General features: G+C 37.1%; 1 protein-coding gene across 5 annotated transcripts in view; it reads right to left on the bottom strand.

Moving 5' to 3' along the window:
• Nucleotides 1–17,314, bottom strand: part of AP3B1 (adaptor related protein complex 3 subunit beta 1) — a 207,715-nt gene that overhangs the window by 63,980 nt on the left and 126,421 nt on the right. For all 5 annotated transcript variants that reach the window (XM_089494600.1, XM_089494591.1, XM_089494621.1 and 2 more), the window contains exons 21-22: nt 12,449–12,521; nt 10,115–10,221 (exon numbers count right to left, since the gene is read on the bottom strand). In XM_089494600.1, coding sequence (XP_089350726.1) covers nt 10,115–10,221; nt 12,449–12,521 — 180 coding nt within the window. The remainder of the gene's footprint in view (nt 1–10,114; nt 10,222–12,448; nt 12,522–17,314) is intronic.

A 17,314-nucleotide genomic window follows, 5' to 3' on the forward strand; every position in this document is an offset into this window, starting at 1 on the left:
GATGCCTGATAGCCAGTCACGTCCTCCTTCAGTTCAGTAAGATTCAGAACAGGGAGAGGACCTGGGGGACAGGCCTCCCAATCCCCAAGAAAGGCAGAAACCTCTGCTCAGCTTTGGAAACCCCCAAGGGATCTTGGGCAAGTCACACTCTTCAGCATCAGAGGAAAACAACTCTCTACAAAACTTGCCAAGAAAACCCCATTATATGATTTTCGTAGGGTCACCAGAGGGAGCAAGCTTGTTTTCTGCTGCTCCGGAGAACAGGACAAAGAACAATGGATGTAAGCTGCAGGAAAAGAGGTTCCCACCTCAACAGTGTGCTTCTCAACAGCGGGAGAAAATGAGAAGGATACTACTATACTGTTATGCATGCAGGTTTCCCACAGACATGTTGCCACATGAGAACAGAATACTGGATTAGACAGGTTTAACTCTAATTTAGTACAGCTCTTATGTGTACTGAGATTTGTGATGTGAAACATGTGAAGATCTGACTTGATAAAATGTCATTCATCCTAACATTTCCAAAACATACTTGTTCTCTGAGATTGGAACACCACCTAGATATATAATTCTTTCTCCTATATTGTCAATTAAAATACTGTGTAATTCTATATTCTACGTTTTGGAAACAAGAGTTCTGGAATTTCAGAACTTTCTAGAAGACCTTTCTACATGCTGTTAACAATGTTTGTTGAAATACAGAATAAATGACTTTGTAATGCTATCAATATAATAATAATAATAATAATAATAATAATAATAATATAAAAGGAGACAGACAAGGCTGCATTCTATCACCCTATCTGTTCAACTTGTATGCAGAAAGCATCAAATGACAGCAGGTTTAGACTCGGAGAAAGAAAGAGTGACGATCGGAGAGAGGAATATCTAAAAGAGACAGATGACACCATACCACTAGCAAAAAACAAGAAAGACTTGGAGTAATTACTGAAGAAAGTCAAAGAGGAAAGTGCTAAAGCAGGCTTAATGTTGAACGTTATGAAAACAAAAATAATGACCATGGAGGATTTACATAAATTCAAGCTAGATGATGAGGAAATTGAAATACTGGTAGTTAAAATTTCCTATAACTTGGATCAATAATTGATCAGAATGGAGATTGTAGTCAAGAATCCGAAGAAGACTAGGAAGGGGAAGGGCAGCTACAGTATGAAAGAATTGGACAAGATCTTAAATGCAAAGATGTAAAACTGAACACTAATGTCAGGATTGTCCAAGTAATCATATCACCATACACAGATGTAATAGCTGGACAGTGAAGAAAGCTGAAAGAAATATATTCAACTCATTTGACACATTGGTGCTGGAGAAGTGTGCTGAGGATACTGTGGAGAGCCAAGAAGACAAACCAATTGGGTCTCAGTTCAATCCTAAACTCTCCCTGGAAGCCAAGATGACTAAACTGAGTCTGTCATACTTTAGACACATCATGAGAAGGCATGTTTATATTGTATTCTCAATACCTAAATGCCCTTAGTGACACAAGTTCCCACAAGATCATACCTTGAGACCTAAAAATGACAACAGCAGCAAACTCATTCAGAAGTTGCCATTTTAAGACCGAGAACACATGTATTTGCACACGACATTTCTTCCCCAATTCTGTTCCTGTGGATGAAGCTCTGACTGAAGTATTATTACAATTACTGTACTCATGTATAAGTCTAGAAATTTAGGTCAAAAAATGGACCCAAAAAACCTGAGTCGACTTATCCATGGGTCAATGCAAGTACTGTATCTTAACTCTTATTTAAAAGAAGGAACCATCCCCTGGTGAAAAGCGAGAGTATAATCTGTCCTGAAAGCACTTGAGCCACTCTACTCTCTCATCCATCCAGCTTTAAGAGTACGTACAAAGAGTTATATCTGCTGGAATTTTATAAGTTCTTTGACATTGTATTGCTTTGCCTCATCCTTTAGATCCTTTGCTATGTGCCCCTAAATTTTACCATCGACTTATCCACGGGTCATAGCAAAATCCATAATTTTGGCCCTAAAATTTGCCCTCCCATTGGCTTTTTTAGCTGTAACATCACACTGTTGACACATGGGATTCTAGGCTGCATCAATAAAAGTACAGTGTCTGGAAGTAATAGGACCAACTCCATTCTGCTTTGGTTAGGCCTCACCGGAAATACTGCATCCAATTCTGGGCACCACAATTCAAAAAGGAGGTTGACAAACTGGAGCATGTGCATAGGAGGGAATCCAAAATAGTGAAGGCTCTGGAAACCATTCCGTATGAGGAATGAATAGGGAGCTGGATGTGTTTAGCCAGGAGAAGAGAAGGTTAAGAGATGATAAGATAGCTCTGTTTAAATATTTGAAGGGATGTTATATTGAGGATGGAGCAAGCTTGTTTCTGCTGCTGCAGAGACTAGGGCACGGAGCAATGGATGCAAACTACAGGAAAAGAGACTCCATCTCAACATGAGGAAGAACTTATATATAGTAAGAGTTGTTTTAACAGTGGATCACATTCCCTTGGGAGTGTGGTGGAGTCTCCTTCTTTGGAGATTTTTAAACAGAAGTTGGATGGCCATCTGTCGGGGGTGCTTTGACTGTGTATTCCTGCATGGCAGGGGGGTTGGACTTGATGGGCCTTGAGGTCTCTTCCAACTTTATGGTTGCATTCTATGATTCTAAGACAATAGGTATTTAAGTAATTTAGTAATATTAGTCTAGTTCCCTTGCTAAGCAGTTTCCCCTATTTTAGTTACAAGTTTATAACTGCAAGCCCACTGATTCTTGCACTGGAAGGAATAGGACAATTTCTCAAAGACTGCGTCTAACCATGTACTTATTAGAAATTATTTCTTCCAATTCTGCCCTGTCTTTCCATCCCAAGGGATCTTATTTACTCTGTAGAGATTTGTTATGCACTAAACTTGTCATTTATTCCATTCTTTAATTGTGGGTTTTTCGGGCTATGAGGTCATGTTCTAGAAGAGTTTATTCCTGACGTTTCGCCAACAGCTGTGGTTGACATCTTCAGAGAATGCTGGAATGGAAGAGAATGGGGTATATATACTGTTGGTTGAGGCGAGGTGATCTGCATGTTATTCTGTGCGTTGTTCTGTTGTTGAATGGCAAGGCCTACAGGGTGTCCATTTACTTAATGATCCATTATCTGCTGGGAATCCCCCTCACCCTGGGAGGTTTTCATTTGCATTTTCTGGGACCTGATTTTGGTGTTGTTCAGGACTGATAGCCACACTTTGTTTACTTTAAGGGTTTCTTCTTCCCTGTTGAAATTGCCCAGGAGTTTATGGATTTCAATGGCTACCCTATGCATTCTGACCTGATAGTTGGTGGCATTGTCCAGACTTTCAGTGTTTTCTAACAGCATTTTATGCCCAGGTTGGTTTATAACGTGTTCTGCTCTGCTGATTTTTCTGGATGACACAGCCTGCAGTGTCTCTCGTGTTCCTTGATTTGTGTTTGAACACTGCATTTGGTGGGTCCCTATGCAGACTTGTCAGCAGCTGTACGGTATGCAGTAAGCTCTTGTGGCTGTGAGAGGGGTTCTCCTCTCCTTCCCTGAGTGCAGCATATGCTGGATTTTCTCAGTTGGTTTGTAGACCATTTAAAGGTTGTGTTTCCGTTCTTCTGTTGTTATACAAGCAGATATAACAAGATCACTGTGGACATTACACCACTCATCAAGACTTAGCTCCATTTCTTTGTCAAATATTTTATCCAGCAACACCTGTTCTGCTAGGACGACTGCATCCGGGTCTCAGTGACTGAACTATATTAATGAAGTGTGGGTTTTCTTTTTCCTCTCTTTTTTTATATGATTGTGGGTTTTCAATCAGATGGAAAGAAGAGTTAGTTGCATAAAGAAACAGGGCAATTTTTTCATCAATTAACTCTTTTTCTGATCTGTTAGTTTATTTAACAAACATATCTATGGTGGTTCCAGGATAGTCAGCTTTTTTCTTTCTTTTAGGTGACATATTGTGGATTTGTGATGTTTATTATGTGACTAAAACAATATCCTGGACAGATAATTGTGAAACAGTAGAACAAGAGGATGGTGATCTCAAAGGCAGGTAGTTTCCAGAATCCTTTAATTTGACGATGGATTCCCTTAATAAAATATTCAATGCTGTTATTTTATTATTTATACCATTTTTGTTTTATTCGGTATTATTCATTGAATTCACTGTCGCTCTGTACTGACCCCGAAGGGAATACAGTCACCCCTCCTTTCTTGTGGACTTGAGGTTTGCTGTCTTCAGTATTCATGGAGGGGCGACCTCCTTAATTTTCCATGGGACACACCTGGGCAGAGCACACCCTGCACCCTCGTGGGCACACATCCCATTCAAGCCTATGGGGCTTGAATATTTGCAAGTCTGTTTTCGCAGGGGAGTCTGGAACGGATCCCCCGTGAAAATGGAAGACCAACTGTACCTTCTTGTTTCAACTCTTTATTTCTTCAGAACAACTGTATCAAAATGACAGTAACCTGCAGTAATTAATAACAAATATAGTTTTGCTCAAAGATTACAAGTCAGGGTAGTCTTTAATGAAATCAAAACATTTATCATCCTGAAGATCTTTTGTCTTCATCACAGCATTTCTAATGCTGTTTCATTTGGAGCACCAGGCAGCATTTCTTTTTTGCATTTTGCATACATGCTGGTCTTATTCATAGGCAGAGGAACTTCAATAAAATATTTCCAAAAATGGGTCCCTTTTACAGCCTGCTGCCAATGCCATAATAGGTTTTCTCCAACAGGGAAAGATAAACCTCAGGCTTGACACACAAAGACCCAAAGACATGCAGAGTATTCTTCTCAAGAGTTATACAGTGAAACCTCGCCATACGCGGGGGATCCGTTCTGGATCCCGCCGCGTATGGCGATTTCCGCCTATGCTCGAGCCCCACTGTAAACAATGGGGCTCGTGCGCGGCGGCGCGGGCACGTGCGCCCATTCAATTGAATGGGACGCACCGCCCCTTCTGCCCTGTGCGCGCGCCGCGGCTTGAGCGCGTATGCTCAAGGCCGCGTATGGCGAGCGCGCATATGGCAAGGTTCCACTGTACTTTCATTCTCATGTACTTAATTAAAAACTAATCCCGATTTCATGATGAATAATCTTTGGATCATAATATATCTTAAACAGAAAACTATCTTTAGATAGATTTTTCCTCAAAAAGCATTTAATTTAAAAATCCAATTTCAATTTAAAAAATCCAATTTAAATGTTATAAATCATTTTTTAATTTTTTTTAAAAAGCCATTGATTTTTATCTACCGTGTCTAAAACTCAGCATATACAACATTGTTCCTGAATTCTCAGATTAATCAGGGGAACAATGGTTTGCATTATCATTCATACATTTCTTCCCATCTGCTGCATAGAAGCATGCATAGATAAAATGTCATGCTGAAGCAAGGTCAATCCAATAGATCCATTTCTATCATTTAGCACACAACTCCTCCATCACAGATCAAAGAGTCAAAATATATGCACTTTCCATGTTCATTACTGATATGCATGTCATCAAACATAGGGTTCACCTTAGCATTACCGTAATTCAGAAACAACTTGAAGGTGAACAACAACTACTACAAACCTTTTAAACAGTACCATTTTCTGCCTGTGTCTCAATTAGGAGAATTATGTATTTTAGTCAGGGAAATTAGTGATTTTGTTTGAATTTCCTGAATTTTTTAAAAAAAAACAATCTAATTTATTTTGCCTGGACTAATGCCTGGCAGAATAGCCTTTCTTCTGTTTCTGTACTTTTCTGAATTTTGCAATGATATTCTTGGCTCAAAAAGTGCAAGGAAAAATGTGCATATTAGGGAAGATATGTTAAAAAAAAGAAAGGTGAAATTTCTGAGGTAATTTACCAATAACAGTTTAGGGGAGGAGAAGCAATACAACTTACAGTTCTGCTAATTAACCTTTGAAAGTAGAATCCTTTAGACTTTATAGCACGTATTTGTAGAGCCTTGACAAGAAATTTTGATGCTGTAAACAATATAAACCTCTCTGCATTGGATAACAAAAAAATAAGTCTTTACAAGAGATGACTTTCCCTTCAGTGGTCTTAACAAAGGATAAATTTAGTTGTTTCTAAGATCACTGTAAATAGAGCATTCAAGCAGTACATGAATTGTATCTTCTACTGACACAGAATCATAGCCAAATATTCTTTCCTTCTTAGGAATCCTCTTATGTCAACCCATCCAATCTGCCAGTGGAAGAACATTTAATCTTGCCTGTATAAAGACTACCGTCATTTTAATATTTGGTAGATCTATCTGGTATTTTGGATGGGATAAGTACAATAGAATAAAAGAGGCATAAAAATTATTGGATTGGCAAGACTTGATCTGTCACCTGTGATTGCATCTCAGTATTCCTGAGTCTCTGGAGCATTAATGCTTTAGCTCTATCAAAACCTTGAGTCAAAAGAAAAGAGAAAGAAAATGCCAAATTCATAGCAACCAGCTGCATTTTATGCTTCCCTGAATCTGGGCCCATCTCTTCCAAAATGATTAGAAGTAACTCTGATACCTGCTTGAAAATTATTTTTAACAAAAATAGCAGAGCTAATCTAAGAGCTTCCACTTTGATTGTCATTATGCCCAGTTCTGCATAACCAAGAGCTAGCACAAAAAATATTTTGTGCTCTTTGTAGTGGATCTATATTGGTGAAAGCCCATAGTAGTGCTCTATACAACAACTATGGCAGAACCCTAATCTTGTAGCGTTTGAACGCTGTCTGAACCAGATTGTCCCCTTTTGTGAGACAGATCAATAATAATGCAGTTAAAGTTCTATCAGCAAACAGGGTGCTTGACTGAACCTGTGACAACCATTTGCCTATTCATTAAAATACCACACCATTGAATCATAGACTCTATAATACTTGAAAGAAAATACTTGCTCTAGTTTATTCCCATCAAATAACCAATCATGGATTTTCTTCAGTTTACCAAATACCATAATCTTTAGGTTTTGTGGTTTTTTAATATAATTGATAGAAGCTCATTCTTGCACTGAGGTTGTTTAAAAATGAAGAATGCTTAAGAAGTAGAAAAGAATAGACATATGACAGTGTTCTGTGCAATCATTCTGGCCACATGACTCACAGAGTAGTTTTTGGCAACGCTGGCTCTTCGGCTTAGTAACGGAGATGAGCACTGCCCCCTAGAGTCAGACACAACTTGACAACCTTGTCAAAGGGGAATATCTTTACCTTTATGACAAAATGCATGTGAAATTTTTATGGGACAGATATAAACTGATTCAAATACCTCTAGTTTTAGCACAACTAAGTGCCATGTTAACGAATTATAGACTTGTTTCTTTAGTTTTTTCCAAAAAGGCTTTGACATATCAAGCCTATACTGATATATCTGATTTTTTTAAAAAAAAAAAACCTGCCCATTTACAGAATGTATGTATGACAATGAAGTGATGTACTCTGTGTCATTGCTACTCAAAGTGACACTGGATTTTCAAAGACATTCAGGTCATTATATGAGGAAACACTTTCAAAATTTTGCATCTGTATATTATGACTGTACTTTAATATTAATTTATGAAGCACAGTATCTTGGGGGATGATTATAGATGATGTTATGGCATAAAATAAGTAACATTTATATTCATATTAATATTACAACAACTTTGAAAAATTAAAAAGGAAAGGGCAGTTGTAGCCAATGAGCACAAATATAAGCTTAAAAAATGAAAAACCTTCTGAGTGCTATGTAAAACCTTTTGGGAACTGAAGTGTAAAATACATATTCTCTGTAATTATATAAATACAATGTGCTACAATGGAAAATGTTTTCTATACTGGACTCTAGCTCTTAACACACCTCTTACAGTCTGTATCACATATCACAATACAAACAACAAGATATATTACATTAGTGCACTGGTCAATACTATGGACTTTCATGGGTAAAACAACTTTAATGTACATGGCTAAAATACTTGGCACACAAAGCTTAAAGCTAAATAAGAGTAATATATATCATTAGATAAATGATGTATTCACAATGGCCTGATTGCTTCCAGACAAGCTGCCTTCTCATCTACTTTTACTGTTAGTTCTATTTGGCAATTTTATCCTACTTCTTAGCCACTGTATAAGGTTACTTGTGTCTGTACCTTAATAAAATTTTAGCTAAGCAAGTTTAAATTATGCCAAAGCACTTTTAAAGATTAAAACCACAGACTGTGGGCTAATTGTTTCAACCCACTGTTATTGCAAAGGTGAAATTAAAAGAAAAATGATTCTACTTCTTTATAGTGAAAATATTTCCAAAATTCTTTGCATAAATTGTTCACTTGTACAACCTGCACAGGTAAAAGCAAGATAATAGTGGGTTTCTTATCTTATTAAAGAATCATATCACCACATGCTTCCTCCTCTGTATGGCATGATTCTATGGAATGATTCTAAGACATGGATGGAGAATTTCTGGCTCTCCTGATGTTATTGGACTGCAGCTGTCTTCAGTCCCAGTTACCAATAACAACACTAGACAGACAACATTAAGCAGTTGATTAAGAGTTAAGAGCAGTTGCACCCAGAGGTGTAAGTGGGGTTCAGGAAAGGAAGAGGCACTAGGGACCATACTGTAAACATACAATGGCTACTGGAGTGTATCAAGGAATTCAATCAATAAATCAATCAAACAATATCAGCATGTGCTTTATAGACTATAGCAAAGTATTTGACTGCAAAGATCACAAAAAAGCTATGGATGCCTCTTAAGGACATGAGAATGCCACTACATTAGATAGTCCCAACGAGAAATCTGTACTTAGGACATGAGACTACTGTTAGAACAGATTATGGAGAAATAGAATGGTTCCCAATTAGCAAGGGGGTCAGGCAAGGATACATTCTATCAGCCTATTTGTTCAGCTTGTATGTAGAAAATATCATACAAGCAGCAGGTTTAGACTCAGAAGAAGGAGGAGTGAAGATAGGAGGAAGGAACATCAAGAAACTGAGATATGTGGATGACACCATACTACTAGCAAAAAACATCAGAGACTTGGAAAAATTACTAAGGAAGTTCAAAGTAGCAAGTGACAGCAGGTTTATTGCTGAACATAAAGAAAACAAAAATAATGATGAAGGTTCTGCATAAATTCAATCTAGACAATGAGGAAATCGAAAAAGTTAAAGAGTTTCCATACCTTGGATCAAATATTGATCAAAACATAATATTGATCAAAGTGTAAACCGCAGTCAAGAAATCAGAAGACAAGGAATGGGAAGAGCAGCTAGGAAAGAAAAAGACAAACTCCTAAAGAGAACAGGTATACAACTGAGCACTAAAGTTAGAATTGTCCAAGCCATTGTATTCCCCATCACTATGTCTGGATGTGAGAGTTGGATGGTGAAGAAAATGGACAGGAATGCAATTTGAGATGTGTTGCTGCAGAAGAGTGCTGAAGATACTAAAGAACAGCCAAAAAAACCTAACAAATAGGTCCTTGAACAGATCAACCGGACTTTGGCCACATCGTGAGTAGACACAACTCACAAGAAAAGACAATAATGCTAGGAAAGGTAGAGGATAGAAAAAAAGAGAGGAAGATTGCAGTTCAGATGTATAGACTCAATCAGGGAAGTCATGAGTCTGAAATTACAGGACCTAGGAAGAGCAATGGAAGATAGGGGATCTTGGAGCTATCTCATCCAGAAGGTCACCATGAATCATGATTGACTTGAGTCCAGTGAACAACCAAAAGGGTTAACAGGAAAGTCAGAATGAAAATCTATCTGCTTTACTACAGCATATACCCCAAATGAGATACTTCAAAAAATTTACCAAGAAAACAAAAGATTTCTGTGTTTATTAGTTGACATGTGAACATGAGTTCAGAATGTATACAGCATTACAATCTCAGTAAGCATACTTTTCACAAGCCAAAGTTAACAAAGTAATCAGCAAATGGGCTATGTTTATTATACATACACTATCACATAGGCATACATTTTTAAGTTTTTTTTAAATAAAACTGCTGATCAAGAAGTAAATCCAGTAAGCAAAAGGAGGAGCTAGGAAAATACACCTTTAATAATAACTACTTACATTAATGACTGAAGAACTTGACAAACTTAAACCTTCTAGGTCAGCAGCTAAAGTGGGAGAAAGAATTGATGCCCTGGGAAGTACTGTCGGAGCTGATACAGGATTGACTACAAAAAATAAACAGTTGAGAAATAATTAAGATATCATTAAACTGGTAATAGAAGTTTATGGTCCTGTGACATCTTAAACTAATAAAATAAATAAAAATAAAACTTTTATTTGTATCCTGCTTTTCTGTGACAAGACAATCAAAGCAGCTCACAACACATTAAAATCCACATTTACAAAATTATGTCCCAAATTCCCCCCTTAAAACAGGATTAAACATATTACAATTAAAATATCTATTAAAAACACAATAAAAAACACAACGAGGACAGAGCGGTGGGCTAATACATGATGTGGGGGGCAGCCATTCTGTGGCTGAGCACTTTTATTCAGGAAAGGCCTGCCGGAAGAGATCCGTCTTGACAGCTTTTTTAAAGCTGTCTCAGCTGGCAATTTGACAGATTTCATCCGGCAGGCTGTTCCATAGTTGGAAACTCTGTTGTCTCACACATTAGACTAGTATGCAAAGGGATCTAGTAGCACCTAAATGAAAGAAAGAAGCTAGTAGTATGAACTTTTGTAGACTTGAGCCTATTTCCTCAGATACATAAAGTAGAGTAGAGAGTCTAGAGACAGACCTATATAAGCCTACTGTGTGTGAAAAATGTCAATTGAAATTCAAAACCTTTTGGGTATGGAGATGAGGTGGGAAGTTCAGTTTTAATTATGATCGTTGGGGGACAAAAGACAGGAGGAAGGATGTTGCCTAAAGAAAGGAGAATAGATAACCATACAAGTGAGAATTGGAATGTAGTGTGGGAACCCTCATGAGGCTGGGAGGAGGGAAGTTAGACAGCGCTGAAATACGTGAAATGTGCCAGGAAACTATTGTCTGCCAACCCACTACTGATGGATTGGAATCTGTGGATACATTCCAGTTCTTCCAGTTTTCTATCTATTATACCTATCTACTCGATGCTCCCAAACTTTTAAATTAAATTATTTTTTTAAATGGGAGTATTAATATTAGTATATTTTTTTAAATAATTCAAAATTAATTTAAATTTTTAAATTAATTTTAATTTAATTAATATTAGCTGATTTTTTCTACAGATTGCTATGCTGCATATAGAGGAATGTTCTGAAATCTAGAAAAGAAAAATGGAAGATAGTTCCTAATTCATAAGTTAGGGTCCAGTCTTTTCTTGCAAACTTCCATTCAAGAGACACTCCCACTGGAAGAAGTGTGGGGAACATAACATTTTACACATTGCCTTTTCTCCTTGCATCTGTCCAATGAAAGTCTGTACAGGAGGGTCATAAAAATCTTGATGGGAGAACTTGTGGCAGCAGGGGGAGGGGAAATTGAATAAATAAACCTCTCCTTTTCATCAGTATGATAGAGGACAAAATCAATTTGCAATGAATCCACATTTAAAGGGGAGAGCAGGGAGAGCCTCAATACCACCACCTAGTGTTGTTGATTTTCAATATTCTGTTTGTACTTGATATTGGTAGTTATTCTGAACACACATCCAGGAAGATTTTACTTTTTTAAAAATATAATCTTGCTGAATGAAATGGCAGTGAAATTGACATGTACCATGTGTGTAGCTACTGCCACGCTTTCAAAAGCTATTCATGTGTATATCTATATATAAAATATTTAATGTAAAAAGGTGTAACAGTATGATGATACATTACAATATGATGATAAATTTGATATATTTAAGGAACTACAAAACAGTGTTTTCCACATTCAACATGGAATTCTTCTAAATTAATAGTTTATAAATTCAAGCTAATTAACTAAGGGGCAAAACAGATGGCCCCAAAGTGGCGGCTTGATGCCCCCCCTTTCAGCACCATACAGAAACCGCATGCCACAGGCCCAAACTGGCACTTTGCCAGCTCTAAAAAAACAGCAAAATGTCGCTCCTTTTTAGAGTGGCAAAAAGCTGCCCTTGCTGTCATGGCAGCAGCTTTCTCAGGTTTCTTTGGTGCAGCCTGTCTAAATGCTGCGCTGAAGAAATGGCATGACCCCACCCTCCACGTGGCTGGGTGTGCAGCATGACACTGGCATTGGGGTAGAGTTGGGGCGTGCAGCGTGTAGCAGCCACGCCCCCCACTTCACCCCAATGCCGATGTTTATCATCAGTCTGTTTAGCCCCTAAGTTATTAAAATGCACTGCATTATCACACATGTACAGTTAAAATGCATCAGTTCAATTTTTAAAAAATACTTCAAAATAGTAGTGACATAAAAATAATATTTGAAATACTCACAGTCATCCAAATCTAAGAGTGACATCTCTTGCTTAGTGGGAGCTCTCTTCTCTTGTAAATTGTTCTCTTCTCTCTATCAAAATCATGTGAAAATTTCATCAGTGCGCAAACATTTTCAACAGAGAGTAAAAACATTTCCTGGGGTTTTATACCTAAAATATTTCATTCACTGATCTCAATCAGTGTAATAGTCACATGATGAGAATTCATAATAAATTAACAAAAGTTTTCATAGCTTTCTTTTGACATCAGTATTACATCACATTTTGTGGTTCTGATTCAGCAGTAGGTCAGTGTCATGCTCTAAGCATTTAGTCATACTGTAAGCTTATTACTTTTTAGTTTTAATGGATTTAATCAGCTTTATAACAGATCAGCTTTCCACTTCAGCACTGAGCTACTCTTTATTTCCTGCAATCCTTAAGTCCTGAGTTTGCATTAGCTTTTTTGACTTTCTTTGAAAATTTCTTATAGTCTTAATTGTTGCATTTCTATTTGGAAATTAAATCAAAGCAACTGAGAGCTGCTGCAAGATGAGAGAAGAGATTAAACCAATAGATCTTGGCCTTTAACAGTTTTATTAACTGAAATTTTTCATTTATCTGATATCTAAACATTTTCATAGCTACTGACAAAAGCAGCAAAGGAGCTTATAAAAAGGAGCTGATAAAGCACTTAGGAAAAGGAAGCTCATTAATTTTCTATATTATTGCCTCAATACTTAAACTTCCAATAAATCATTCTATGACCACAAGGAGAAGAAGGAACAATTCAGGAATATATTTTTTTACGTTTTTACCCTGGAATAACAACTCAATACCTTCACAGAACGCATTAATAGGTGTGGTCACTATCCACTTCAGAAGAACTAACCTTTTTCTAGGAAGAGGTTAAGGTTTGCCCACTATATCTGTCTTTCAGGATACAACGGTATAAACAACAACAAAACATATTTTCTTTACACAATCTACGAACACGATTCCTTATATAAAATGCCATAAAATTAATAAGAAAACTATCAATGATTTGAATATCTATAGTGACCATGTGCAGGTAAATTACTGTGACCCTATTGTGAACTATAACCAAATGCAAAGCTGGCAGGCATACACAGAAATAAGATCCTAAAGATAACATAATGGGATTTAACAAATGTCTCCACTAGCCTATCCAGAACGATTATGAATGTCACCCTAATCTACTTTCCCAAATTCACCATGAAAGGGATATATTTCTTGCCCATAACCTCTGTACAGTGCAGAAAACAAGGAGGGCTAGGGAGATCTTTTAACCTTAGTGGAATGTATGCAAGAGGCTTTAGGGGAAGGGAACACCTCCACGTAACAATTGGGTACGATGACTAGCTGAAATCTATAGAACTGTGATGAACAAGAGAAAATTTACTTCAGTTTCTAACACAGGGATACATGATTCCCACCCGTTTAGGAGTGAGAAGGTTCATATGATGGAAGGGTAGCAATTAGATAATTTGGTCCAGTGCATTTCAGAGGGTTCAAGAAATATCCAGGACCTTGATTTCCGCTTGGAAATGAACCAGGTAGATTACAGATACAACAAATTTTCTCCTTGTAAAATAATTCACTATTTTCCTTTTTAAAATGGGAAATATGGCTGCAACATTCTGGAAAAGGTCACTCAGTGCTTTTAAAACTAAAGAAAACCTATATACTTAATGGAGACTCACCCATAGTGATACACTCCATTAACATTTAGTCTAATTGAAAATGAACTTCAAAACCTGACATCTGTTTTTTTCTTAACATTACAATTTAAACAAAAGTCAAACATATTTCCTACGAAAAGAATGCAGTCCAAAGCTGAATACTAAACAAAGAAGTTAAGTCATATCCCATCAAACATTTCTCCATTTGCAATTCATCTTGATAATAGAGACAGAACCTGGGTAAATGCATATAGAACCTGAAGCAGAAGATTTCTATTGCTCAATGCATAATTCATGTGCTCCGCCTGCAAAGTGTGTAAAATGAAAATTTCACACCACAGCATGAGCCATGGAACTGCAAAGAAGAGGCAGATGAAATAATATTTTACTGTGTGAATTCTGTTTCTTACTCTTCCAATATTTATAGAAAACCATCATTGACAAACCAAATGCACTGACTGATCACCTACTGTTTCCATTGTGTTAGCAGTTGAAAAGAGATCAGGCAGAAAGATAGACAATTTGTTTTTTATATATTTTTTGAAGTAGTGGATCAGGTTTTTAACAGCTGAGTGACTGCATTATGCTTGTATAGGACGCCAACAGTAACTGATTTTAAAATGCCACCAAAGAGACTGATTACTCATGCATGATACTCAAATGTGCATTTTAACATTGTCTGATTATGTATTTAAATATTGCCATATATATTTTTCCAAACTTTGTTTTTTTTAAAGAAAAACTTGCTATGTTAAAAATAAAAACAATTTGAAATATACACTTCCAAATGCAATGTATTAGATATACTAAACCATAATCATTATGAATGGGTATCTCATAGTGCTTTCTAAAAATAAAATAAATAACTACAAGTCTATATGTATCTATACTGATATGTCTTCATTTTTATATTGTATTACAGGTCTATGTATGTGTATGGGCCTCCGAGCTGCCTGTCGATTTATGGGACTCCATAAATTTCACAGGGTTTTCTTAGGCAAGGTGGTTTTGCCAGATCCTTCTTCCGAAATATAGCCTGAGCACTGGTATTTGTTGTTGATCTCCCATCTAAGTACTAACCAAGGTTGACCCTGCTTAGCTTCCAAGATCAGATGGGATCCGGTGCCTCTAGGGTATTTAGGCAATACTATAACAGGTCTAGCCTTTTTTTATCAAATAGAAAGAGTTCAATAACAAAGGGCACGTGTTCAAAGAGTGTATGAATGTGTGTGTATACACAAACACATACATATATACATACACATACATAATAAAAATATACTTCTGGCACAATCAAAGACTTCATTACAGAAACCCTTCCCCCAGTAATTTTCCGTTCAAATTGTGAGAATAGAGAAATAGGCAGGATCTGGTTGGTGCATTATGCCAGTGTAATGGTCTATTATGCCAATAGCTGCACATAAACACACAAAAGTAGTAGTAGCTACCACTGGGGAGTGACTGCCAACTGTGAGTTACCTATTTCCAAGAGTTTGGGATGAGGGGTCCTTGGAGCCCAGATGTCTCCCAGAGGCATCTAAGCCACCTCTGTTATAGTAGTACCTTGGCCCTGTGGACCATCCCTCCCCACCAAGCCTCTTCCTCACTCTTCTTTCCTCTTGTACTCACAAGCTTTCTTATCTTGCTACAACAACCTTTGCGGCTGCCACCAATGTAGCTACAATGCTTCAATGTAGCTTCAATGCGTTTTTTACAGTCATTAAAATTAATTTAGCCATTTCTCTAAATTTAGGGTGTTCTGAATTAGACCTGTGACATAAAATTCCAGTAATGTTTCACAACATAATTTTACAGACTTCAGTGAAGGTATACTGCGTTATATATACTGAAACACAAACTAAACAAATTATATGGAATCAGTTTAAAATACCATATTATTAATAAACAGGAATTAAAACATTAAAAAGTCCAGCAAATCCATTTGATAACTGAAGGTCAGTTGCTGAATGCCTGCCTCAATGGATATATTTTTCCTTGTTGACAGAAAGGGGAGTAGAGTAACCACCCTTGGAAAAGAGCCAGCCACAAAGAAGGTACAGTATAAAACAATCAGCGCTGTGAACACCTTGTGGGCTAAGACCTGATCTTTACTGAAATCTGTAATGTTTATACTTTGCCTTTAACCCAGCAGTAAAAGAAAGGCCAGACACAAATCATATCAAATCAGACATGTAAATACTACAACAGCTTCTTAATCAGAACACCTTTGATGGTAAAGTAATAAGCTTTTCACTCATGTACCATATATATAACACACTCTACATGGGGCTACCTTTGTACCAAGTTTGGAAGCTTCAATTGATCCAAAACACTGAAGCCAGATTGGTCATAGGAACATCAAGATTTGACCATATTACTCCAATATTAAGATCTCTTCATTGGCTGCCGATCAGCTTCCGGGTGCAATACAGAGTGTTGGTTATTACCTTTAAAGCCCTACATGGCTTGAGCCCGAGTTACTTAATGGAACGCCTCTCCCTACACAATCCACCCCACACTCCTAGAACATCAGAGAAGAAACTATTGGAACATATGAAAACTAGACTAACTACAACTTCCCATAAAGCATTTACAGCCGTGGCCCCTAAATTATGGAACAACTTACTGGAAGAGATCCTTCTCATTACCACCTTAGAAGACTTTAAAGAGGCACTTAAGACAGATCTCTTCCAGCAGGCCTATCCACCTGACCTTTTATAGCTGATTTTATGGAACATTTCCACTCTGACTTGATAGCATGGAAAATTGATGACGATTTGGCCTTTTTAGTGATTGGTAGTAATGTTGCTGTTGTTTTACTGACTGTATTTTTAGATAATATTGTATTTTATATTGTATTGTGCTTTTTATTCTTTTCTGTAATCCCACCTTGATCCGCAGGGAGAGGCGGGAAATACAATTATTATTATTATTATTATTATTATTATTATTATTATTATTATTATATTCAACTGTAAGTCAAAAAATTTATGTCCAAAAATTGAGCCCGAAATCCTGGATTGACTAATGTATGGGTCATTATGGCAATGCAGTGGGCCCTTGTTTTATGCAGGGATCTGTTCTGGACCCCCCCTCCGCGTAAAGCAAAATGTATGTGTGCTCGAGCCCCATTATATCCAATGGGGCTCACGCTCACCCTGCAGACGTGCATGCCATTCACG

Source organism: Sceloporus occidentalis, unplaced genomic scaffold (assembly GCF_023333645.1).
Source record: "Sceloporus occidentalis isolate IW3139 unplaced genomic scaffold, rSceOcc1.0.p SCAF_1, whole genome shotgun sequence".
NCBI classification, from domain to species: Eukaryota; Metazoa; Chordata; class Lepidosauria; order Squamata; family Phrynosomatidae; genus Sceloporus; species Sceloporus occidentalis.